Consider the following 27,986-nt stretch of genomic DNA (forward strand, 5'->3'; position numbering starts at 1 on the left):
ACTTACTGCTGTATATACTTGTTTTAAATTAATAATGGAATGGCGGATCGTTTCTTGGAATAAATATTTGTATTCGCACAAAAAAAATGCTTGATTACATTCTTTCAAACCATATCTTAAATTTGACTACCAATTTTCCCAAAATAATCATAACCATAATATACAGATCAATATGTCCGTTATTTTCTTATAAATTTTCCCATTTTTTATTACAGATTTCCCGATGTAAAGTAACAAAGAAAAGTTTTCCCTAAAAACACTAGACAATAACCAATCACAATTTTTTCTAAAAAGTGCAAACTAAAAAAATCTATGATTTTTAATCGACAAAGGACTAAATTGGGATTTTTAATGTTACCCAACAGATAGTGAAAGTGTTAAACAAAAAGTAGATAAAGTAGTCTTACAAAAATCGTAATAAATTATTTGAATTGATCCACAAATTTCCAGAATCTGATATAATCAATAAACCATAGAACTATATCGGCAATAGTAGTAATAGCAAATATCTGCGAAATTCATCGAAGCCAATACACATCAAGGACAATGGCCAAGTACTTCGTAGCATTTGTACTACTGGCCCTCCTGGTAATGGAAAATAATAACATCTATAATCGCCTTCATGCCAAATCACAGCCCAGTGGTGATAATAACGCAGTGGATCATTTTATGAGACAACATCATCAGTATCGTCATCCTACGAAGCCTTTGTCGTATCATCATCCTACCCATGACCATCGCCAGACCCATCATGTCCGAAAGCATGCAAAACAACATCCACACCATAATACGGGAAATGGCGAATACACAGACGAAACCATTCGTGATGGAGAAAGGATAAAACGTCACATGAAACAACAAATGGAACATCTTAGGTTACATGAAGAACGCTTGCAAAAACATCACGGCAAAGGACAGATTACTGAACTGGAATCTCTGAAAACGATGCCTCGCTTGTGGCAACACTTATCCACTGTCCATGATTTCGAAGGAAGCGATGATGATCATAGTAAAAAGGATCTTATGTTCGGCGATGCTCCGGCCGACGAAGACCCTGATTACTACGTAGGTGACTATAGCAATGGAGAAATCCCAGTTTCATTGGAGGACAATGAGGAATCATCAAAAGCCAATGAAAAATCCTCAAATGTAGGCTGTCCAAAATGTGAAGGTAGCCGCAATATGGAAATGGTTAGTGAAGAGGAACTAACTCGTCTACGCATTGAATTTGTTAAGCAACAAATCCTTGATAAGTTAAGACTGAAGGAAAGGCCTATTATACCGGCTGTTAGTTTGCCTAAACCCATTTTGGAAGGAAGAACCATTCAGCAGGAAGATGATGATTCATCCAAAAAGGACATGGATGATTACTATGCCCGTACGAGTAAAAAGTTTATTTTTCTTGAAGTAGGTAAGTTAACAAATGATAGATAAAATTACTTTCTTTCGATCTGGAAGAATTTCAAAATCTATTCCAAAAGCTATACATTTTGGTTGTCATACACTAAAAAAAAAAATATTGTCGTGAGGCCAAAGATTTCATGTCCTTAAAATACGAATGCAAATTTTGCTTAGCATAGAAGGCGCATTTCTCCAATATAAAGTTTTTTTCCTTGTCCAAAAGTCGATAAATTTTTCAATGAAGTTGTCTTGTCATTATAATTAAGTGATTTTATTTAAAAATGAGTATCATAACAAGAAAGGATTTTTTTGGGGGTAAGGTCTACTTGACTTGAATAATTCAGGGAAATTCTTTAAAATTAATGAAATTGTCTTTAAATTTGTTGTCTTTTTGCAACTTGACTACAAAGCAAAAAATCGTTCAAAAATAGGACATGTTTTTCAACACTTTATTTTAAAGATGTTTATTACTTGAAACATAGCATAATTTCTACTGGAAGTCGAGTATGAATTTGGAAAATAAAGTTGTCGTTAACTCGTTTTTAAAGGACTTTGATAGCATATGAAGAAAAAAATCTGAACAAACGAAAAATCAACACTCAAAAAAAGTGAACTCTCTATTTCACTAAAGCCAATTTAACTTTATTTTAGTTCATGGAATTATTATGTTTGGAGAAAGTTTCCTTTACTCTAATAATTTTTTGTGTACGTTAGTTAAATTAACTAAAACCGAGGAAAAAAATATACTCAAGTGAAGCATAAAGATTAACTAAATTCGTGTCTTCCACAAAATAGTTCAGAATTTCTTTAAATTTGTAAATTTTACCAAAAATGCGTCCATCATAAACTTCGTATGTCACTAAAGACATTCTTGCAATTTTGAACTCCAAGTTTTTCCTTCCAACTACAAAATTTTCTTTAACAAGTGAAAAACTTAGTTATGTCTAATAAATTTTCTTGAACTTGTCGAAAAATATTTACTTACTTTTATGACATCGGCGTGATGCTAACGTTTGTAATACTGTTTAGTTAAAATTTTCTAAAAATATTCAAAATTTTCTAAAATTAACCGAAAGTTTTCTTCCTGGTGGATTCACTGTTTTTTCAGTGAAGATTTGCTTCCTAGAAGCAAGTGCACAAATCCCAAATTTAAAAGATAATTGTGTCTTAAAAGTATCTTTGTTTGTATTCTCCGCTTCTTTGGCTCGGAATCAATACCAGCATTGTTAAAGTAAAGACAAAAACTTTGGAACCGCGCATGCTTTTTTTGTCAGTGTAGAAAGGCATCTGTTTTTTGTTCCTAAATAGCAACTATCAAATAACATTAAAATAGGTTATGAAAATGGTATTCTACACAACAAAAAAGTATTGTCGTGAACACAAATATTTCATGGCCTTAAAATAAAAATACATCTTTTGCTTTTTGGGGTTATATTGTGTAATAAGAAGTAAGAAGTAGAAGGATATATTGTGTAATAAGAAGTAATTGTTATTACTATCTTAATAAAATTTAAGATAATACAGAAATTGCAGTAAATTATAACATTTGGTTTGAAGGAAACAATAAAATGAATAAGTAAATCAATAAAAAAATTAAAAGTAGATAATAATGGATTTAAATTTACTAAAGTTGTTGTACACCTAGGTTATGACAGGTACAGTTGCGGCCCGTTTGTTTAAGCTCATACCATAATTTAATACGCGTACCATAATTTATACGCGAAGACGAGTATGCATCTAGAAATTTAAGTTATGGTTAAAACGTTTTTAAAGACTATGATACTACCTGATGAAAAAAGCAGTAAAAACTAATAAAACAATTTTTTCCTACACCCTCAAAAAATCGCTTCTCTAACATATGTTCCAAACCTTGATTAACCCTTTCGTTACCGAAAAACCAAATGTTTCCAATTTTCCAGAATTTATATTGGTAATTCATTATTTGTGGAGATTCGAAATAAAGAATCATTAAATCTCTGTACATGTTGAAATATTTATATTTAACATTTTAAATATAAATTTATTAAAGAAATTAAAAAAATAACATGTTTTACAATTTTTTTGATGTTTCTTACCAACTGGTGCTTACAACACTCGTAAAAAGGCAAATAGATTTCATAAAATCGAATATTTTGTATCATTATTTCAATGAAATTCGATTATGAAAAATCGAATATTCGACTTTTGATTGGTAAACATAGTCGAAAATTGATTTTTTCATTAAAAGTCAATAATCGAAAAATCGGTTATTGGTTTGCACTATATATCTCTACTTCCGACTGGACGGAGAATCGAAACGCGGACCATACAGGTTGTAAGCCAACACACTACGCTCTGGGCTACGTAGCTGTTATTGTCATCAACATACAAATATCGCTATAGCCACAAACGCACCAGCAACGCAAACAGTCAAACAGTTATATTTATATAGCATAATTTCCGGCGCCCACGAGCCGATGCAAACAAACCATTATTTAACAGATTGCATTCAAAATTTATCGTATTTAGAAACACTAATAAATATGCATTTTTATTAATTTCATTTTTACCTCTAAGGCCGGTATTAAGTTGGCATTATCGCGCTAAGCTAGCCATTTTTTCATGGTTACTTCTCTTTGATAATTCATTTTAAAGAAACTAAACTTTTTCAATTGTTTCCCCACAAAGTTATTATACAATTTGCCAAAAACGTCAACTCCCCAACACATGCTCTTTTTTTAATATCTATTCTCTTTCTTCCGAATGCATATTCGCTTAACTCCAAAAACTCATTTTAATATTCCAATTAAATAATATTGAGACTTAAGCATATCATATTTTTGGCGAAGCCTCATTATCGTGCCAAGGCATAGCCAAAACAAACGAACTTATATAAGCACAGTTTTCCGAAACAACATACAAGCACTTTCACAGCAACCACGAATTGTCCTCTTTTGATTCTCTCGATGTGTTATGTTGATATCTTTCGTCGACCCTCCCGGTATCCATCTATATTTTTCTATATACTTTTTCTGGCTCTCTGAATAAAATATCGCAACATATATATGTTTACTCGAAATTTCTAAATTTATATATGTTTACATTCACACATATTATGTTTATGAAACATTGATGTCCCAAACACAATATATTCTAACATATGTGTCATAAACATATTATGCTAATTTTGGAACATTATATTTTTGTACTTAAATATATTGTGTTTAAAAAATTGTGCCCGAAACACACTTAGTTTACATCGGAACATATGAAAAACATATTTTTCTAACAGTGTAGTACCAAGAATATTCATGCATCCTTTTGGCAATTATCAGCTGTTTTTGGCCTGGAATCAATACCAAAATTATTAGTGTAAAGACAAAATCTTTGGGGCAGTTATTAATTTAAAATAATATTTACTGTGCGCTTTTCCCCCGTATGATGTCCTTTTTTGCAGCTAATCTCCATTCTTCTAAGAGAATGAGCTTCAAACTATTTCAAATATCATGCAATCTATGATGAACATAAAAATTATATAAAAGTGTTCGAGAATAACAATTTCACCTATATATATTGTGGAAGCGATCTAGTTTTTAGGATGTGAATATAACTTGTACACGAACGAAAAAGACTGTTTTTCATATGTTTGGGTGTAAAAATTATATGTTTGAAACTCAAATTTTTTAACACAGTATTTTTAAGTGCAAGCATACAAAGTTCATAAACTAGCATAACATGTTTGGGACATATAGTTAATATGTTACAACATATTATGTTTGGGACATAAAATGTTTGTAAATGTAATGCTCGGATGCAAACATATATTAATTTAGAAATAGCCTATAAATATATATGTGTTTAGAAAGAGAGACCTAGAGGTTATAGAGCAAGTAAACGAATGGAAGTAGCCAATTGGCGCCTTAAAAATATATGTATATACACAAAGAAAATTTAATTAAAATTCATTAAACTTTCAGTAAAAGGTCCCTTGTCATTGAGCTTAACATAGAATCGGGCAGCACTCAGTGATAAGAGAGAAGTTCACTACTGTGGTATCACAATGTACTGAATAGTCTAAGTGGGCCTGAAATATCGGTCTGCCACTATACCCAACCTAACCTAACCTAACCTAAAATGTGTTTGGGGTATATGCTACAGAAGCGTGTACACGCTCACAAAAAATCGCTTCTGTAACATATACTCCCAAACATATTTTGCTTCAAGCATATACATTTTTGGGTATTGCCCAAACATTTATATGTTTGATCTCTTCCAATATATAATATGTTTGAAAGCATATTAGTCTAAACAATATATGTTTGGGTAATCTAAGTTCCAAACATTTTGTATTTTGGCATCCAAATTCAATAATGTTGTCTTCCAAAAAACAATATGTTATTATGTGAACATGTAATATGTTTGGAAGCATTTTGCACCCAAAAATATTATATGCTTAAAAAAAATTCTCCCAAACAATATTGTGCTCAAAATTTTATTTATTTATTTATATATTTACAATCATAACGAATTATGAAAATAAACAGGTAATATAGGTGCTAACAACATAGGTTTTCGACCTGAATGCTCAAAATTTTGTTTCTGCCAATTGTATATTCCCCCACATCTTTCCCACTTCCACGAGATTTTTTAGTTCTTAGCACCTTTTTCTGTAATACAAACATTGTAGAAGAAATTATTCAATTGTATGATTTTATTTTTATTTTAATTTTACCTTTTGCCGGACGGGGATTCGAACAGCGGACCACACAGTTTGTAAGGATCACAGAAGTAGCTGATCAATTGCCCAAGGAAAAATAAAATGTTAATTTTGTAATAACAAGCAACAACCACCAACTTAATTCAATATCGCTCCCTGTTAAATAGCGCTCCAAGCTACTAAACACATATATATTTATAGGCTATTTCTAAATTAATATATGCTTGCATCCAAGCATATTATATTTACAAACATTTTATGCCCCAAACATAATATGTTCTAACATATTAACATATATGTCCCAAACATGTTATGCTAGTTTATGAACATTATATGCTTGCACTTAAAAATATTGTGTTTAACAATTTGTGTTCCAAACATATAATGTTTATAGCCAAACATATGAAAAACAGCCTTTTTCATCCGTGTACTTTCATAATAATTTCTTAATACTGTAAATAGAAATGATATGTTTGGTACCAAATTTTTAGCAGATTAGTTTTAAGTGCAAGCATATAATGTTCATAGACTAGTATATCAGATTTGGGACATATATGTAAAAATGTTAGAACAAATTATGCTTGGGACATCACATTTTCATAAATATAATGGCGACAATGAAAATAGATATATTCAAGAAAAAATTTAAAGTACATAATAAAAGAAAAAAAACCTAATTATATACCTCTCGTTTATTTCTATTTAGAAAAACAACAATGTAGTAAGCTGGGCACTCAACCGTCAATGTGTTTCTCATTTAAGCTGGATGATACGGATGCCGATAGCTATGAAGTTCGTACAGCTGTTTTGTGGATCTTTAAAAACAAACATCGAAAACCATTGAAAAATTCCCGGAATTACGCTCCATCAGCAGAGAATCAACAAAAAATCATTGTATCGGAAGTTCAACAGGAAACTAATTTGAATCAAATACCGACCGTTAAAGAAATAGCCAATAGGACGATAGATGTCCAAGGTATGTAACCATAGGGTTAACTTTTTGTAGGTCCCTGTTAAACCAAAAAATAGAATAGAATAAGATGATTGGAAATTGGGCAATGTCATACCAAACAATCGTGTATGCAAGACAGGACAACGACTTTCATTTTTCTTCCAAACAAACATTTTTAAAGTGAAATGGAAAACCCCTGTCAATTTTTTTTTTGGGGAGAAAATGTTTTTTTTTTCCTGTAGATTTTGAGATCTTAAATGTTATACAGTACTATTTCGTTCCAAGAATCTCATCCATAAATTTAGATCATCTCCCTACAACCTCAAAAAATCACTTCTCTAACATATGTTTCAAACATATTTTGCAGGAAGAACATATATTATTGGATACTGTCGAAACAATAATATGTTTGTTTTATGTGAACGTATTATATGTTTGGAAGCATTGTGGGCCCAAAAATATTATATGCTTGGAAGAATTTTCCCCAAAGAAGATTGTGCTCATTCCCTCTCATAATTTTCACTTCCACGAAATTTTTTAGTTCTTGACGCCTTTACTGTAATACAAATAATGTTGAAGAAATTATTCAATTTTATAAATTTTTTACATTTTAAATTTCGCCGGGACGGAGAATCGAACCGAGGACCATATAGTTTGTAAGCGAACACACTATCCACGGGGCTACGTGGCTGTTATAGTCACCAGTAGACAATTATCATTATAAGTTAAATTTATATAGCATAGTTTGCAGCGCCCGAGAGCCCATGCAAACATAACATTATTTAACAGAAACATACATTTGTTGTCCAACGCTTTTCTAGCAATTCTATCTCTTCATTAAAATAGTTTTCCTCAAGGTCTTCAAAATAGTGGTTTACAACTGTAATTGCATCTTCTTTTGAGGTAAAACGCTTGCCAGCAAGGAATTTTTTAGATTTGGGAACAATTAAAGGTCACTGGGAGCTAAATCAGGAGAATAATGTGGGTGGTCAAGCAATTCGTACTTTAATTCGTTGATTTTAGCCATTGTTCAAACACTCTTGTGCGCTGGTGCGTTGTCTTGATGAAAAGTTATTTTTTTGTGTTGTAAGCTAGGACGTTTTTCTCGAATTTGTACTTTTAATTGATCCAAAAGGTTGCAATAGTACTCTGAATTTATTGTTCTGCCCTTTTGCAGGTAGTCAATCAATAAAATACCTTTGAAGTCCCAAAAAACCGTTGTCATAACATTGTTTATGCCTTCTTTGGGGCAATTCCTCCAGCTTCAGTCCCTTGTTTGGATTGTTCTTTTGTGTCTGGAGTATAGTGGTGGAACAATGTCTCATCAACAGTTAGGAAACGACGCTTAAAACCATTTTATTTCGCTGAAAATAATCCAAACAAGCTTGAGAAATTTTCATTCTTATGCGTTTTGGAACGACTGTTAACAAATGCAGCACCCATCTTGCAGAAAGCGTTTTCGTCTGTAGTTCTTCATGCAAAATTAAATGGACTCGGGCATCATTTGAGATGCCCATGATATTAGCAATTTCACGCAGTTTTATTCGTCGATCGTTTAATGCACTTTGGCTACAATTTCTGTTGTTGTTGCTGTTTTTGGGCATCCACTACGTGGTTCATCTTCAATGCTTATACGACCACGTTTAAATTCAGCAACCCAATTTTTTACTGTTGCATATGAAAGAGCACTTTCACCTAACACATTCACCATATCATTGTGAATTTCTTGTCCCGATAAACCTTTTTTATGTAAATATTTAATGACAGTACGCATTTCTAATTTTTCCATTGAAAAAAAATTGCGGATGCGTCTGTTTTGAACACCTGTTTCTATATGAAGGAGTTGCCAGATCGAAACAAAATTTAACATGTGTTCATAACAGGGATGGAAGTTTCCAAATCTCTCAACTTTTTTCTCTTTATACCGCGCTTTTTGTGCAAGGCTAAGAAGTTTCCGAGCTGCCCTCGTATATTAAATTTTTATAATGAAACGTCGAAATGTGGGTTATTAAAGATTTACAGTCCGAAACAGTGCTTGATATAAATTAAATGGACTGAGCTTTTGGATAAAATATTATTTTTTTATTGCAAAATTAACAATTTTGTAACAAAAAACTGTTTTTGGTATAAGAGTTTCAAATTTTTGAAGGACTTCAAAAACTCTAACAAACGAAGAACGTGGAATCGAGTATAAACATACATAAATAATTCTATAATATACCCATACATTTATTTAGGCGTGAACAGTTTTTTACTAGCATTTAACACCATTTTAAATGCATTTAAAACTTATCGTGTTTTGTACTTAATTTCATTTTTACCTTTAAGGCCGGTATTAAGTTGGCATTATCGCTCTAAAATGACCCTTTTGCCTTTTACTTTACTTTAATAATTCATTTTAAAGAAAATAAACTTTTTCAATTGTTTTAGCTGCAAAACTCGAACTTAATGACAGCTTTTATATTTGAAGGTGTCCATCAACTCCTCTTGGACTACTTTTTAATAAAGAGGAACTAAACTTTGTTTTTATACATTTTACTGTTTAATTTTTCTCTATTTCCTCCTTTTTTCATTTTACTGACCCAACTTTAACACGAGTTGGGCAGTATTTCGTTATTTTTATGAAGAGCCCTTTGTAAAATGATTAACAAAACACATGTCCACACATACATAAAATGCTGCTCTCAAATGTCTATTCTCTTGGTCCATTCTTTTTACTCCGAATACTCATTCTACCATTCAAATTAAATAATATTTAGACTTAAGCATATCAAATTTTTGGCCTTATCATAAAACAGTTTTCCGAAACAACATACAAGCGGTTCCACAGAAATTGCTCTCTTTTGATTCTCTCGCTGTGTTATGTTGATATCTTTCGTCATCTCAATTTCATTTTCTATGCTCTCTCTCTGTCGCTCTCTGAATAAAATATCACAACATATATATGTTTACTCGAAATTTGTAAATTTATATATGTTTACATTCACACATATTATTTTTATGAAACATTCATGGCCCAAACATAATATATTCTAACATACTAACATATGTTTCCCAAACATTTAGAGTTAGTTTAGGAACATTACATGTTTGCACTTAAATATATTGTGTTTAAAAATTGTGCCCGAAACACATTTTGTTTATATCGGTACATATGAAAAACATTTTTTTCTAACAGTGTATAAGTTCCTGTTTCCATAATTTTGATAATTATGATATGTTTTCATAAATGATACTTATTCACCACTACTGTGGTACAGGGTATAATAAGTTTGTGCATTTGTATGTAACGCCGAGAAGGAAAAGTCTGAGACCCATCGTTTAGTATACCGATCGCCTTAGAATTAAATTCTGAGCGATATTCGTCTGTCTGTCTGTCTGTCCGTCTGCCTGTCTGTATATGTAATTTTGTGTTCAAAGTACAGCTCGTAGTTTAGGTTAGGTTAGGTGGCAGCCCGATGTATCACGCTCACTTAGACTATTCAGTCCATTTTGATACCACATTGGTGAACTTCTCTCTTATCACTGAGTGCTGCTTGTGTATGCAAGGCGGGAATGCTAACCATTGCACCACGGTGGCTCCCAGCTCGCAGTTTAAGTCCGATCGCCTCAAATTTGGCACTTTGGATCAAAGACGATCGCTATTGATTTTGAAAGAAATCGGTTCAAATTTATATATAGCTGCCATATATATTTATTACCGATCTGGTCATAATTGGCGTATTTATCAACATATTTTCCTAAAATTTCGACGTATTTTCCTAAAATTATATGGCCTCAAAAGCGAGAGTTTTGCCCTGATTTGCTTCAAATTTTGCACAAAGAGTATGTTTAATAGTATAATTAAGTGTGCCAAATTTGGTTAAAATCGGTTTAGATTTAAATATAGCTCCCATATATATCTTTCGTCCGATTTGCCCTTATATGGCCTCAAAAGCCAAAGTTTTGCCTGATTTGCTTCAAATTTTGCAAGAAGAGTACGCTTAATCGTAATCGGTTCAGATTTAGATATATGTAGCACCCATGTATATCTTTCGCCCGATTTAAACTCATATGACTGCGGAGGCCAAAGTTATTCTAGAAATTTTGCAGAGATAGCAGAATTATTATTCTAACTATCCATGTCATATTTGGTCAAAATCGGTTCGGATTTAGATATAGCTCCCATATATATTTACGCCAGAGTTGAGGAAATATAGTAGAATGTTTCATATGTTAGATCCATTTTTAATGGGAGTTTCCTTCAATTGACTAGATAGTTTCCACAGAGAATATATTTAAGTGTGATCTAAATGATTCAGACTTAGAAAAAGGCTCCATATATTTGTTCTTCCGGTTTATACAAATATGGCCAAAATACCTACATTTTACACAAAGTTCTGTGATGATTTCCCCATATCCTACACACTGTAATGCCAAACATAAAAATATTGTGTTAAAAAATTTTAGTAATTTTTACACCCAAACATATGAAAAACAGTCTTTTTCCGTGTATATGCTTTAAAAATATTACTTATTTCATGGCCGAAAGAATGCCTGGGGAGAAGTACTTTCCTCCTAGGACATGCGTATATAAATGTAATCCGGAGTGATGCCAATTAATAAGTGGTTATTAATTTTTAAATAGGCTTACCTACAAGATTACCGGGTAATGAGAGTTTTTGCTGGGTAAATACCAACCATGCCAGTGCGTCATGCTAACAAGTGGTTTTAAAGACACTTCGTTTAATCCTTAAATGCGCACTTTATCTTTTAAGATACAACAATAAAAAAAACTCTTGCGTCTTAAAATGTTGACCGAATTGTATGAAATCAAGTTTAAAGCATTTAAAACAACATAGCGCTATTTTTAAAGATATGTTTTCCGGATTTTTTTTTGTAATTCCGGGTAATCTGCAGTGAAAATTAAAAATCAAATTTTGACAAAAATGCAAAAAATTATAAATTGAAAGATGTCAAAAAAAACTGTGTAATGTAAAAATATACAACTACTATTTTTCAAAAACACAATTTTTTTTTGCGTGGAAATGATCTTCAGATATTCTTTTTATACAACTTTGCATATTATATATTTTTTGGGTGGAATCGGTGATGTTGCGCATTTAAGGGTTAAAGATCATTCTTTTACAAACGTTACGAAGTACAACTGTTGGCTAGAACAAAAACAGAAATAGTGAAATTTTACATATATTCCAAAAATTTTCGTACAATTTCGAAATTGTCAATTTAGCAGGCGCCAAATTTGCTGCGTGAAGCCATTTGTTCTTCAGAAAGGACGCTTGAAATAAACCAGATATATACATTTTCTTACAAATACAAGTTTTTGGTGGTAAAAGTTTGACATTTTTGAAGAGATATAAAAAAACTGCAACAAACGAATAATACTTGCCACATCCGCTTTGCAAACGTTTTATTTTTTTTCCATGTAGTAAATAAAATTGAAATGTAAAAAAAAAAAATATTTTTAAAGGCTAATTTTACTTTAAAAGAGTTATTTTCCAGCGTGTACGATAATAATCATACTTTCGTTTTATTTATTTCATAAATGTCAAATCTATTTTTTTTTTTTCTTAATATCCGGGTTATACCATTCCAATAGAAACACATCATTTGGACTTTCAACGTTCGACGGCAACGAGCAAAAGAATTGACCTTTTGATGACACCATCAATAAAACCTACAATCCTATAGAAAATTATTAAAAAAATAATACAAAAAGATTTTTTTCCTCGTGTGGTTCTTTGGAATTTGTTGTCATGTACACACAAAAACAAAAAGTTTGTTTTTCTTTAAGTTGCCAATTTCGATCATAAATCAAAGAGACATCTGGGCATATATATACGTACCATATATGGTTGGGAATAATCAGAGGATTTGGTATATATTAAGTGTGTCATTTTTGCAAAGGCTATCACGAAGCTTAACACCCCAGTATAAAAATCATCTGGAAAGTATTTCAGAAAATTTGTTTACATTTAAATTTAAAGAAGTAAACAAAGCAAATGTTTTCAATGAACTTGACAAAGGTTGACAAATGTGATTAAAAAAGATAAATAATACTATAATACAATGGATTTTTGGTATAACCACATTCAGAAAATTGAACGTCGTAACTACAAGTAAATTCCATCATATTGAGTAGTTCAAAATTTTACTCAAAGTTACTTAAATTTAACTATTGATGAACAAAATTAACTCAGTGGAAGTAAATTGAACTTACACCTATTACCAGCAAAATGGTTAAGAACTCACAATGAGTTCATAAATGGACTGAAGGAAATATAATAATACAGAATACGTATTTTCTCGAACGTACGAAGAAGTTTCTCAGCCTTACTGAATTTTTACTGTGCAATATTACGAAGTCTAGTTGGACACGAAATTTCCATTTTAGTATAAATAAACTAACGATGAATGTCAATTATAACTACCGTTAAGTGAATCTACCTCTAGACAATAGTTCGTCTCCGAAACATGTGCTCGTGTTCTGTTCTATAAATAGACACCCTTAACTGTATGTGTTAATGAATACATACAACGAAGCAAGAAAAGAATAAACAAATTCACATTTGGTTGTTGATGAGTATAAGAGCTGAATGGCCCAGTTATGGTATGTGGTTCGAACCTCCGTCTGGACAAAAAATACAATTTTACACCCAAAAAAAAGTGAACCCACCGTGGAAGAAAATGTAGGTTTATTTTAGAAAATTTTAACTAAAATAGTTTTTTAATTGAAGAACATTTTTTTTAAATAATTAATTTTTGTCTGTTGTTTAAGAAAATTTCATATGTTGGAAGAAAAAATTGGACTTAAAAATTGTTAAAATGTCCTTAGCGCTTTACGAAGTTCGAGACAGGTACAATTTTAGTAAAATTTACTAATTTGAGAGACTTATGAACTCAATTTAAGCAAACTCCTGCCATTTTAGGAAAATATGAAATATTTTATTTTTTAGTAATATTGTGCACTATATTTGTATACAACTTTTTTTTCTTATTTTTAGTTCACGTCATTAAAGTTAGCAAAAAATTATTCAAATAAGGAACATTTGCTCATATTGTTCAAAATTTAACTAAAATCAACTAATCTTCATGAACTAAAATAAAGTTCAGTTGGCATTAGATTAGATTAGATTTCTGATTAAATGATTCTAAAGGACTTGTATTACACAGAAAAAAAAATCCGTAGTTAAACTAACGCTAAACTTAACTTATTTTTATTGGAAAAAAATTATTTGCTAGTAGTTAAATTTTAACATTTTTTCGAAATTTTCTACAGCTTAATGAAATCTTACTTTTTTTTTAAGTATGTCTCAAACATTTTATAAACTAAACGTGGGTATAAAGTTCAATGACCGTACACATAAGTTCAATATGAACTAAAGCAAACGAAGATTTTCGTACGATTCCCAAAAATAGTAAGAATGAACTACTGTATGGTTAAAATGGTGATGATTTGCCGCCAATTATTTTCTTCTTTACTTTTAGTTAATTTTTTCTTCTATGAGAGGATGTAATTTCGTGAACCGCAGTTAAAAAGTACAACAGCGCATTATATTTTCCTGGTTTTAACAACGCTTTGTGGTAATCTCAAAATGTGGAGTAAAATTTAGTTCAATTTTCGTGCGAGGTAGTTCATTCTTCCTATAAAACAGTCCACTTTCTTTCGGTGTACAAAAGTATAAGTGGTTTGAAGTAAATATAATATGATATGTAGAAATAGGGATGTAATAACTCAAATCTTCCTCCTTGAGGTCTCCTTGCTCCAAGCCACCAGGGATTCTAGGAAATCCAGAACATTAATTTCTTTCGTTTTTAAAAATGTGTAATTTAATTAATTTTTTACTTATGAACAGTTAAATTTGAACTTGACAGAAGTTAAAGCAAATTACTAACATATAGGAAAATGTCGAACTTAGTATGGGTACATACTTTTTTTTCGCCATACGAAGTTCGATATTAACGCTGGTTAGTTAAAAATAACTCGCTAGTGGGTTCACTCTTCTCTGAGTGCAATGGCTCCTTCGATGTCTTTTATCTCCTCTTGGCTCTACTGGACGGTTCCATTGGGATGATTGGGTTACGGCTTAAATGTCATAACCATATACCCATTAGCGTAGCTAGACAATTTTCCTAGGGGGGGCTATAGCCCCCCTAGCTAAAACTTTATAGACTGAACTTATAGGTTCAATTAATGTTTTATTTCATAAAATTGAATAAAAAATAGACATCAAAATAACTCGACAATCAATTTATAATAAAGCAACTAAAAGTACCCTACGGGAAATTGGTGCAAATTACCATTGACGGACCTATCACAGAACTGGTACCTGTGCTCCAGTTAGTTGCAATTTTCACATTTAGTGAAATAAAATTATCAGAATAACCTTTTGTTCGACATATTTCAATTTTTTTTTCATTTCGTGTTCCATTAGGAGCCCAAATTGAAAGAGATTTCTAAGAGTTTATCCGAGACTGGTTCCTGAGGACCTGTTTATGGGTTGCTCCTGCTAAGTTGTCCCAGGACGTGTCCTTTGGGATGAGTCCAAGACGCGCCCTAAAATGTAAGTTTACTCCGTCAATGACAAACCCATGTTAAAGTGGACGGTCCCTTCCATACGTTTTGATCAGAACTGGGACTGGTCCATAACACCAGGGACTAGTCCTGTACCAGTTCTGTGGTTGATCCATTTCCCGTAGGGTAGTTCCACACTTTTCCCAGCAAAAAATTGGGAGTTGTACTAAAAGCACAACTTTAAAAGCACTTCCAAAAATGTCCTCACAAAGAAGTTAACTATTTTAACTACACAGGAAGTTTTTTACTTCATTTTTTTATATTTTAATGCGTAATTTTTTGTTTTCTTTTTTCAAATAGTTAAAAAAAAGTAAGAATAAATAAAATTGTACGAATTATTCAAATTTTGCCACAAAAATGCTAAATTCATTATAGAAAAATCGATAATATTTGAAAATATTCGAGGGAAAACGTTTGAAACAAGCGTTAGAATGCATTAAAAATCATAAAAAAGGATACAAATTATTTATTTGGGAAAATATCACAAAATTTTTAATTCACATTCAAAACACTGAATTCGGATCACACCTTAAGAAGTGATGCAAATTCATTGCAACGGCTTTTGAAACGGTGGACATTCGTTCTATGACAAGTTCATATTACATTCATCGCTTCTCCGCCAATTTTGTACCACTTCCAGACCCAAAAAGAACATTTTCACTTCTTTTTTCGCGACGCTTTTTGGCAGCATTATTAAGATATTAATTTATGAAAGAATAGTTTTAATATCAATTACTATATTTTATTCAACTAAATCATAAGTTCAACCACAGCTTTATTTCATAAATATCAGACTTCTACCACAACCCAAGTAATTCGATTGTGCATGAAAGTCTTTAGTGGAACTTTGTGCGTTGCACGAGTATATACTTGTTTAATTTTTATAAAAATGTAAAATCGTAAATAAGTTTTCAAATTCTGGGGGGGGGCTAAAATTTTTCTGGGGGGGGTCTAAGCCCCCTCCCCAGAGGCTTTCCTACGCTTGTGCATATACCCATGATTTGTCACGAGTTATGATTTCTTAGGTAATCTGGATTGTCATTGATGGTGTCCAATAGCTCCTGAGGAATGTCCATACGTTGTTTTAACTCAAATTTTAACAATTTTTGTGCAAGCTTTGAATTTATGGAGTTTTAAAAGTCAGGGTCGTTTTACAAAAATGATTATATTAGATATATATGCATGGCTGTTCAAAACATTTGCAAGCAATCTTACCATGGTCTTAATCTAGGTAAATCTATATACCATAATAAGACCTTTATAATTTACATCCCACTTTATGGAGTGGTGTCTCCAAATTCGTAATGTATAAAGGAATCGACTGTTATAAAATATTAGATATAAAGACCACAACGATATTTCGGGCTCACTTAGACTATTCAGTCTATTGTGATTATAAAATATTTGTATTTCCCGAAAGATAATGAATTGTGTTATTCGACCTGTTCAAAATATATGGAACTACCTAACATCCTGTAATACTCTCTTTGCTTTTAATTGCATTATTTTTATTTTTAAATTTGAATAAATTGTAATAACCTAAAAGAGTATCGATTAAACGTACAAAAAGAGAATCGTAGGAATATCGTTTAGTTCATTGCATAATTTTGTAATGTCCAAAAATCAAATGTATGTAATAGCCCTACGGGAAATTGGTGCAAAATCACAGGACTGGTACCGTTGATCCATACTCGCTTAATATAAAAAAATCTTATTGGATCTACACATTTAGTGAAGTAGAGTTACCAGAATAAACTATTGTTCAACATTTTCCAAAAGTTTTTAATTTCTGGTGCCATTCTGACAACCAAACTGAAACATATTTCTAAGAGTTTGTCCGAGACTGGTTCATGAGGACCTGCCTATGGAGTGATACTACTAAACTGCCCCAGGACCTTAGGAACGAGTCCAAGGCGTAACCAAGACTAACCCATGTTAAAGTGACCGGTCCCTTCCATACATCTTGACCAGAACTAGGACTGGTCCATGCACATCAGAGACTAGTCCTGTACCAGTCCTGTTGATCCATTTTTCGTAGGGAGTGAAAACACAAAAATTGGGCGCAGAGATGGAAGGAAACCTAGGACTACCCAGCAAAACAAGCGCTGCAAAAAGTAGCGAAAATTTTCTTTTTGGATCCGGAAGTGGTGTCAAATTGACGCAGAAGCGATACATTTAACATGGGCTTGTCATAGGATGGATGTCCACCATTTCAACAACCGCTGCACTGAATTTGCATCACTTCTTAAGGTGTGGGGCGAATTCAGTGTTTTGGATGTGAATTAAGAAATGTTTGTGATATTTTGACAAATAAATAATTTTTAAAATTTTTTATGATTTTTAATGTATTATAACGCTTGCCAGGAACTTTTGAACTTTTTTTTATTAATTCTTAATCTGTTTTTAACCTATTTGAACACAAAAAAAAAAATAATTTCCCATTAAAAATATGAAAAAAGCGAGTTGTAAAGAAATTTACTCAAATAAACTTCCTGTGCACTTAAAATAAAGAACATCTTTAGAAGACCATTTTTGGAAGTTCTTGTAAAGTTGTGCCTTGAGAAGAACTTGCAAAATTTTTTGCTGGGTATGCCAAAAGAAGATTGTAAAATTAAAAGCTCTATATAACAAATCTTTCAAATATCATCTAAAAAATAAAAATTATCTTTACCTTGATGGATTAACCATAACGCTTAGACGTAGAGCTTTAAAAGTCGGAGTGCGATCATACAAAAATAAAAAAAAAAATCTAAAGTCGGGCGGGGCCGACTATATTGTACCCTCCACCACTACTCAGAAAAAAACTTAACGAATATTTTTCCAATTAAAATCTTTATTGAGGTTTAAAAAATATTCAATTAAAAATTTAATTGATTCAACAAATTTTTTAATTGAAACAAAAATCAATCACAAAACTTAATAGTATCAATTAACTTTTTAATTGGATCAATTAATTTTTTAATTGACTTTCAATTAATTTTTAATTGATACTACATTTGAATTAAAAAAAATAATTGAATCAATTAGTTTCGTGATTGAATCAGATTTTTGTTTGTTTGTGTATGTAGACCAAAATTTGTGTTACTATCTCAAATCCTTCAACTTTGTTGGGAGTTATTATGAAGGTTTATATTTCAATATACAAATGATTATATCTTACCTGACAATTTTTTGTACTTCTACAAAATCTCTAGAATTCAAAATTAAATCCGTTCCGTGGAAAGTTTGGCATTACAGTGTGTATGATATTGGGAAATCATCACAGAATTTTGTGTAAAATATGGGTATTTTGGCCATATTTGTATAAACCGGAAGAACAAATATATGGAGCCTTTATCTAAATCTGAACCAATTAGATCAAGATGACACACTTAAATAGCATATTGAATATATTCTCTGTGGAAACTATCGAGTCAATTGAAGGAAACTCCCATTAAAAATGGATCTAACATATGAAACATTCTACTATATTTCCCCAACTCTGGCGTACATTTATATGTGAGCTATATCTATATCTGAACCAATTTTGACCAAATTTGATATGCATAGTTAGAATAATAATTCTTCTATCCCTGCAAAATTTCACGTAAATGTGAGAATAACTTTGGCCTGCGTAGTCATATGAGTGTAAATCGAGCGAAAGATATATATGGGAGCTACATATATCTAAATCTGAACCGATTGCTACCATTAAGCGTACTCTTCGTGCAAAATTTGAAGCAAATCAGGCAAAACTTTGGCTTTTGAGGCCATATAAGTGCAAATCGGACGAAAGATATATATGGGAGCTATATCTAAATCTAAACCGATTTTAACCAAGTTTGGCACAATTAACGATACTATTAAACTTACTCCTTGTGCAAAATTTGAAGCAAATCAGGACAAAGCTCTGGCTTTTAAGGCTATGTAAGTGCAAATCGGACGAAAGATATATATGGCAGCTATATCTAAATTTGAAACGATTTCTTTCAAAAACCAATAGCAATCGTCTTTGATCCAAAGTAAAACTCTGTGCCAAATTTGAAGACGATTGGACTTAAACTGCGAGCTGTACTTTGCACACAAAATTACATATACAGACAGACAGGCGGACATCGCTAAATCGACTCAGAATTTAATTCTAAGACGGTATACTAAACGATGGGTCTCAGACTTTTCCTTCTTGGCGTTACATACAAATGCACAAACTTATTATACCCTGTACCACAGTTGTGATGAAGGGTATAAAAATGTGGATTAAATAAATACCTAAATAGAAAAAATGTTCAAATATTATTGATAAAATATTAGTATACTTCAACGTTGATGTCTCAACTTTTTTTATCAAATTCTATAAAGAAATTCAATTTTTCATAGCAAAACTTTATTTTCTTCACAAATATTTTTATAAAAATTTAACAAAGCCATTTTTTGTACTCTCGGTTCTATGTGCCCGGTCATTATTTCCATGGTCCTCTTGACTGTCGTCCTACTCTTCTTGAGTAATTCTCCAGTGTTTTCCTACCTGGCTCACCCAATAGTATTTTCGTCGCCTTTCCGACCATTGTATTGGTCCACATCGCTTTATGTGTCCCACGCGTCCATATATCCCTATGTATCCTAGCTTTTATTGTCAGTTCATTTGCCTTTACGTTTCCTCTTATTCCGGTAAGTCCCAGCAGCCATATGATGCGGATTCGGAGTATTCATCATCTCACACATCTTCGATAAATCGGTGTAATAGGTTATATTCGTTGGTATTTTTTGGATAATGGTTGATGAAAACAATGTAAACTCCGCTATATTCTCCATTTTTATAAACACAACAAAATGCTATAAAAGTTTTTTCTTCGAATGCTCGACTTATGTAAAAATGAAAAAGTAATTCCAAAAGAAAAACAAAGAGCATTTCATGTAACGCATGACACTTTTCGTAAATATTATGTACAAGTAAATATTTGTCGGTGTCGAAAGAAATGTATATTTCATTTATAATATTAAACAATATATGAATATTATGTATGCATTCGTATTCATTTAAAACTAGTATCATGTGTAAAAATATGAAATTTGTTCATACAATTAATGAATTCCATCATTGGAAATTTTTTGTGAACATTATTCATAAAATAAAAGAATTACTTTGTTTGTTCGTATCGTAACTAACGAAATCACTCGATTATTTTCTCTTTACAGATGAATGGTTGAAAATTGATATCAATTGGCCCATACAACGTTGGATAGGCAATCACGAATTAAGTCATCTCATACAAATCACTTGCGAATCGTGTGATATGGCTGCCATGGAACATATCATATCTACAGATAAGGATTATCGACCCTTTATAATGGTCAATACCCAGAGCCGAAAACGACAGCCCCGCCAAAAACGTAACATCAACTGTACCCATGGTGTTACTGAGTGCTGTCGTGAGAAGTTGTATATATCCTTTGCTGAAATGGGTTGGAAAGATTGGATTATAGAACCCAAAGGATATGATGCCTATTTCTGTCGTGGAACTTGTAATACCGTGGCAAGTGTGGCCAACTCTGCATCACAACACAGTACATTTTTACAAGTAAGTCACACTTAGATATTAAAATATTCAAAATACTAAGACTCAATATGACAAATACTATTCATTATATTTAATGATAACACAGATTAAATATTTAGTCTAGCAGAAAATTTCATCGTAAAGGTATTTTGACGTTTTTTCAACTTTTTCATAGTCCTTTAGACACGTGTTAACGAAAACTTAGATTTCCAAATTCAACTCGACTTCAAGTAAAAATTATGCTATATTTCAAGTAAGAAACGTCTTTAAAATAAAGTGTTTAAAAACATATCACTTTTTTGCTTTGTAGTCAAGATACTACACCGAAAGAATTCTCTTCGTTAATTTTACGAAGAATTAACCATTCTTCGTAAATTTTTCATTAAAACAACAAAATTTTCATTCATTTTCGTAAATTTTACGAAGAACATTTTACGAATATATGAAACATCTACATGCAGAGAAGAAACATGATTGTCACAATCATATTCGAAGAGCAAAATAATATGATAGGAGCTATTTTTGCGGCAACCATGTAACATTTTCACCTGCAACCATGTTGGCTCAGTGAACATGGTTCTAAGAAAAATAAAATTGTCCTCATCTAAAATGTTATTATATTGATAAAAAGAATTTTGTTTCCATTAAAAGACAATGGTCACGATCTAAAATGGTATGGTATTAGTCAAAAATGTTTTTCTTCTAGTTAAAATAACATGGTCACAACCTAAAATGTTTTAATCTTTATGAAAAAACTTTTTTCGTCGTCGAAAAAAGGACGCCACTTAAGAAAATAAAACACAAAATTAAGTTTATTTATTCATTTTTATCTATTTATAAACTACTTCATTGTTGTATTTATAATGTTGTGCAAACAAACATCACATATATTTATATCCTCTAATTTGACACTATTTCAATAATAAGTAATCATTCCATATTTGCGTCGTGAAAATGAACCAACGCAGATATCATGTAACTGCAAATAAAAATAAATGACACCATGTTTCAAAATGCAGAACAAAAAAACAGGTACATTTCTTTCAATTACTCTTTCCTTTTTTGTGTTCACATAAAACCACGTGTCATTTCTGAATAAATAAATTAAAACAAAACACAGTAATTCCGTATTCTCCGTCCATTCCAAGAAACAATCAACACACGACTGACGCGCAAAATGAAAATCGTGTGCTCAACGTTTTTATAAAATTCTTTTCGCTGCAAAAAAATTAAAAAATTAAATGGTCACGAAAACAATGTACATGGTCTTTATGGCCATGTAATGGTTCTAAACATGTCTATACGTAACCTATAAACATACTTTTTTCTCTGCAAAAAAGTAAAAAAATTGAATGGTCATGTACATGATTTTCCCGACCATGTAATTGTCTCAAATTCTATCATTTAAATAATCGAACATGTTTGCGGCGTTTGAGAAACATTTAAATGCTTATTGCCAACATATATTTTTTCTCCGCTCGAAAATTATTTTTACAAAGACAAAATACATGGTTTTCGCGACAATTACCTACTCCAGATGAGCATTAAATGGATGCGGCAACCATGTTCAAACATGTTTTTTCTGTGCGTGTATGAAATATTCTACATTAGCTTTTGTTCGTAAAAAAGTTCGTACTTTAACGAAACTTTCTTCAAATTTCATGACTTGTGAAGAAGTTTTTACGAATTTATGAATATTTTATGACACATTCTGCGTTAATATTTCTTCATAAAAAGTACGAAACATTTTCTTTGATACAACGAAGAAGTTTCATTGAAGTTGTAAAATTTCCGTTCGTGACATAAAATTGTCTTTGATAATGTACTTGAGTGTAGTCCTTTATTCAAATTTTAATGCATGTCTATTAGAGGTGTGCACGTGACACGAAATTGTCGTGAATCACGAAAAATTTCGTGACGCACGCGTGAGTCAAGCTGATATCAACGGCGTGAGTGTGCGTGATTAACAAACCAAAAGTCGTGCATGAGCGTGAGTCACGAAAATAATTTCTTCGTGAGTGTGAGTGAGTAACGAATTTCGAAATAATACACCCACGAAAAAAAACCCGCTCACGGACATAAAATGCTTACGAGATTAATTGATTTACAATTTAAGTGACACCTGGAATATTAATAACGCTCTCGATTTTAATGATGGTCATGTTTTCAAACACGTCACTAAGGTAAATTAGTCATAAAATTATTCGTGAGTCGCGACATATTTCATGAGTCACGGTATTTTTCGTGAATCACGACACTTCGTGCGTGATTGTGCGTGGGTACAAATTTTCGTGAGTGTGAGTTTGCGTGCGTCCTACCATACAATATCGTGTGTGAGTTTGCGTGATTTTTCTGCCGTGAGTATGCGTGAGCGTGAGCAAAATTTTACTCATGTGCACACCTCTAATGTCTATGCTACTTCTCATTTGGGTGATAGTATCCTATGCATAAAATCGAAGCAGCAAAACTAAAAGTTATTCAAAAACTTAAGATGTAACATAAAGTACTGGTGACATTTTTCAAACTTGTTACTACAGTCAAATGCACTATGGACTATAAATTTTTTTCTAAAAGTTCAAACCTTTTTCACAAAAAGTACGAACGTTTTTCATAAAAAGTACGAAATTGTTTCATAAAAAGTATGAAACTTTTTCAAAAGTACGAAGTTATTTCTTACAAACTAGGAAAAAATTGGAAGAACTTTTCGTCGTAAAAAGAACAAAATATTTCGTTCTTTTAATGAAGTTTCTTTGGTTGTAAAACAATGACAAATTTCGTACTTTTAACGAAAATTTTCGTTCTTTTTACGAAAAACAAAATTCAGTGTAAGAGTCCACAAATTTAAAGACGAATTCGTTAATTCTGAAGACTTTTCTTACTTGCTTCCTTTAATAATTTCGATTTTTAAACTAACATTTATATGTTCATGAGCACCTTTTGAATGAAAGTGGAAAATGAGATCTGTATTTTAAGTTTATTTTTAACTAGCTCCTTAAAAATATATTTATTTAAAAGAAGCTTTGGCTCGAAAACAGTTTCAAAATCCTTAAGTGAATGTCAACATTTTGAGAACCAAGTAAACTTTTTTTGTCGAGCAGCTGTGAAATTTTTACTCACGTCTTTTGAGTTCTAAGACAAAATACAAATTATGTGAACATAGATTTAGTTAAACTTAACAATGTGCCAGGCGGGACCTTTCCACTTTATCGGTTATGGAAACTATTTCTAACAAATTTAATGAAGTGTGGATCACAATTTAAATCTGGGAAACCAGCTATTAGCTGCAAGTGCGATCTCAGATTTGCAAAACATTATTTTTCAAATAATAATAGTGGATCTAGTAGTGTAGTATGTCGTTGTTTCCAACTTATATATTATTACTAATTTTTATTTTGTCCCTTTTTCTTTCCAGAAACTGATAAAGACGCCGGGTCGGCATCAAAGAAATTTAGAATTAGTCCCTTGTTGCACAGCCAAAACCTATTCATCCTTGCAATTACTCATGATGGAAAACAATACTACAGGCATTCTAAAGACATTTCCCAATATGGTAGTTGAATCCTGTGGTTGCAGATAGTACTCGTGAAGCGTGCAATGCGTTTCCTACATTTTTCATCTGTACTCAAATACATCATCCAAAGAAACGTCGAACAAACAACATTATTTTTACTTAAAAATTCACATTTGATATAAGACGAAATCACCCCATTCAACTTAATTAGATTTTATTTTAACACAAATATCATTTGCCATCACTTGTAACTAACTATACTGCCATTATATTTATAGTGCAATGTTAAGAATTGTATCTGTATCTTGTACTTAAGTCCTCCCAGAGATGCAATTACTTAGGCTTGCCATATTTTTAATACTTTCATTATTTATTACCCATTTGTAAATACTTTGTTTAGAAAATTCTCTAGGCCATATTCGAGATTTTAATTTTTTATTTTCAATAGTGTGATATTTTTTGGTATTTTATTTTATAAATTTGTTGGCAAGAATAAGAGTAAAGTATGTCACTAAATTGCAAATATGTGTTCACTTTATTAAGACCATTTATATAAATATTAATAATTATTATTTTTGTTGTAGCTATTATAAGTTTTCAATTGCATACAATGGAACAAAATACTTAGTTTGAGGTAATTGTTTGACCGGACATATCTTACTTTTATTCTAGTAGAACTATGAACATATTTGTAAGTAGTTAAATTAAAATTGTTGTACTATTATTGGAAAACAAAACAAGTTCTTCTATGAGAATATTGCAAATGAAAGAATAATATACTGGATATATATTTTTATAACAATTACAAATTTAACATGTTTTTTTTTTATGATTTTGAGGATTCTATTTTTGCCCTTCGATGTAGGCAGATGAGAAACTTGAATGTCTTGATCAATACCTTGATCATTGAAATTTTATGACGTAAAAAAAAATAATTGAAGCAGATATTCGGAAGGTCCACTATATCATACAGCACATCACACCTACTGAAAAACTACCATTTTCAATAGTATAAATTATGAAGTTCGCTCAAACAACAGTTGTTATTGAATTTAAATTAATTTTAATTTTCATAATTGTTCTTCCCTTAAATTTACATAAATATTCTCTTCTCCGAGAGAACATTTTTATGTTTCCTCAATTGAAGCTTAACGAATTTAATATTCTATTTTCATTTATCCTTTTCCTTTCATTTAAATATCTACACTGAAAAAAAGCATGTCCCGTTCCAAAGATTTTGTCTTTACTTTAACAATTTTGGTATTGATTCCGAGCCAAAGAAGCGGAGAATAAAAGTAAGGATACTTTTAAGACACAATTCTCTTTTAAATTTGGGTTTTGCGTACTTGCAAATGCAAAGAAGCAAATTTTAATTTTTCGTTCTTTCAGCTTTTTTTCTTCATATGCTATCAAAGTCCTTTAAAAACGAGTTAACGACAACTTTATTTTCCAAATTCAGAGTGTTGAAAAACATGTCCTATTTTTGAACGAGTTTTTGCTTCGTAGTCAAGATGCAAAAAGACAACAAATTTAAAGACAATTTCATTTATTTTAAAGAATTTTTCTGAATTATTAAAGTCAAGTTGACCTTAGCCCAAAAAAAAAATTTTTTTTCATGTTATGATACCCATTTTTAAGTCGAATCACTTAATTATAAGGACAATACGACTTCATTGAAAAGTTTATCGACTTTTGGACAAGGAAAAAATCTTTATATTAGAGAAATGCGTCTTCTATGCTAAGCAGAATTTGCATTCGTATTTTAAGGACATAAAATCTTTGACCTCACGACAATATTTTTTTCAGTGTAGATTATTGATAACAATAATCTAGATCCATCAAAACAAAGTAGCCTATAAAAGCCGAAAAAGTTAAAATTTATTTAGAAAAATTTTAATATTTATTGTGCGCTATAATGTATACGACTAATAATTCGTTGCTGATGCATATTTTTAAGTCTTAAGATAGCATCGTGGAACTTGGAAAGAGGTAGGACTGCGGGAGCCTTTTATTCCGCTAGCAAACAGTCGTTGGGGGGTTCGTGTCCTGCTCTAGCCAAGCCTTGTTCCCAATACAGATATTATTGTAGACTCCGTTTTTATTTACTAAATACGAAACTAAATTGGAGCGAAATTAATGGAAATAACTTGAAAAGAATTTGTAATAAATTTAACAAAAACAACAAAATAGAAGAAAAAGATCCCCAGCGGTTTAATATAAAAAAAGAAAGATTTGAAATTAAAGTGAAATGTTACTTGTATTATTCAGAAATCTAAATTTAAGGTATTTCTCTGGTGTCATGAGAAATTGCATCGTAACCCTCGCCAACCATAATCCAATTCGGCCTATTTTATCGGATCCCAAAAGCTAATCACACCCACATTTTACTTACACATCCCTTTTGTAGGGAAATGTCGATAAAACTTTACCAATTCATATTAGAAGTGAAATATGTAAGTTCTCACATTATATTAAAATTCAGGAAAATTTATTAAAGTAGCGGAAAAATTATTTACACTATCTTTATCATTAAGTACATATATGGTTATCAATACCTATTCATATTTATTATTTTGATAATAATTTTTAACTTTGATAAGCAAAATTCAAAACGATCACGTTGATTCTAATTTTTGACTACCCCCAATTGGTTAATCAATCATTAATTTTGGATTAGAAATTATAATAAAGAAAAATCACGATAATCAAGAAAAAAATGAAAACATATGAAAACATACAAAATCACACGGATGAAAAAGACTGTTTTTCATATGTTTGGCTATAAACATTATATTTATTTTTAAACACAATATTTTTGAGTGCAAGCATATAATATTCATAAACTAGCATAACATGTTTGGGACATATATGTTAATATGTTAGAACATATTATGTTTGGGACATAAAATGTTTGTAAATATAATATGCTTGGATGCAAACATATATTAATTTAGAAATAGCCTATAAACATATATGTGTTTAGTAGCTTGGAGCGCTATTTAACAGGGAGCGATATTGAATTAAGTTGGTGGATGTTGCTTGTTATTACAAAATTAACATTTTATTTTCCCTTGGGCAATTGATCAGCTACTTCTTTGATCCTTACAAACTGTGTGGTCCGCTGTTCGAATCCCCGTCCGGCAAAAGGTAAAATTAAAATAAAAAAAATCACACAATTGAATAATTTCTTCTACAATGTTTGTATTACAGAAAAAGGTGCTAAGAACTAAAAAATCTCGTGGAAGTGAGAAAGATGTGGAGGAATATACAATTGGGCAGAAACAAAATTTTGAGCATTCAGGTCGAAAACCTAT

At 31.3% G+C, this 27,986-nt stretch overlaps 1 protein-coding gene across 1 annotated transcript in view; it reads left to right on the plus strand.

The window, feature by feature from the left end:
* Positions 1–25,481, plus strand: part of daw (activin beta chain dawdle) — a 30,389-nt gene extending 4,908 nt beyond the window's left edge. Inside the window, exons 3-6 of the mRNA XM_075295291.1 lie at positions 216–1,411; positions 6,804–7,073; positions 20,800–21,182; positions 24,574–25,481. Coding sequence (XP_075151406.1) covers positions 547–1,411; positions 6,804–7,073; positions 20,800–21,182; positions 24,574–24,738 — 1,683 coding nt within the window. The 5' untranslated portion in view covers positions 216–546 and the 3' untranslated portion in view covers positions 24,739–25,481. The remainder of the gene's footprint in view (positions 1–215; positions 1,412–6,803; positions 7,074–20,799; positions 21,183–24,573) is intronic.
* Positions 25,482–27,986: the final 2,505 nt, after the last annotated feature.

This window comes from Haematobia irritans, chromosome 2 (assembly GCF_050003625.1).
Source record: "Haematobia irritans isolate KBUSLIRL chromosome 2, ASM5000362v1, whole genome shotgun sequence".
Taxonomy (NCBI): Eukaryota; Metazoa; Arthropoda; class Insecta; order Diptera; family Muscidae; genus Haematobia; species Haematobia irritans.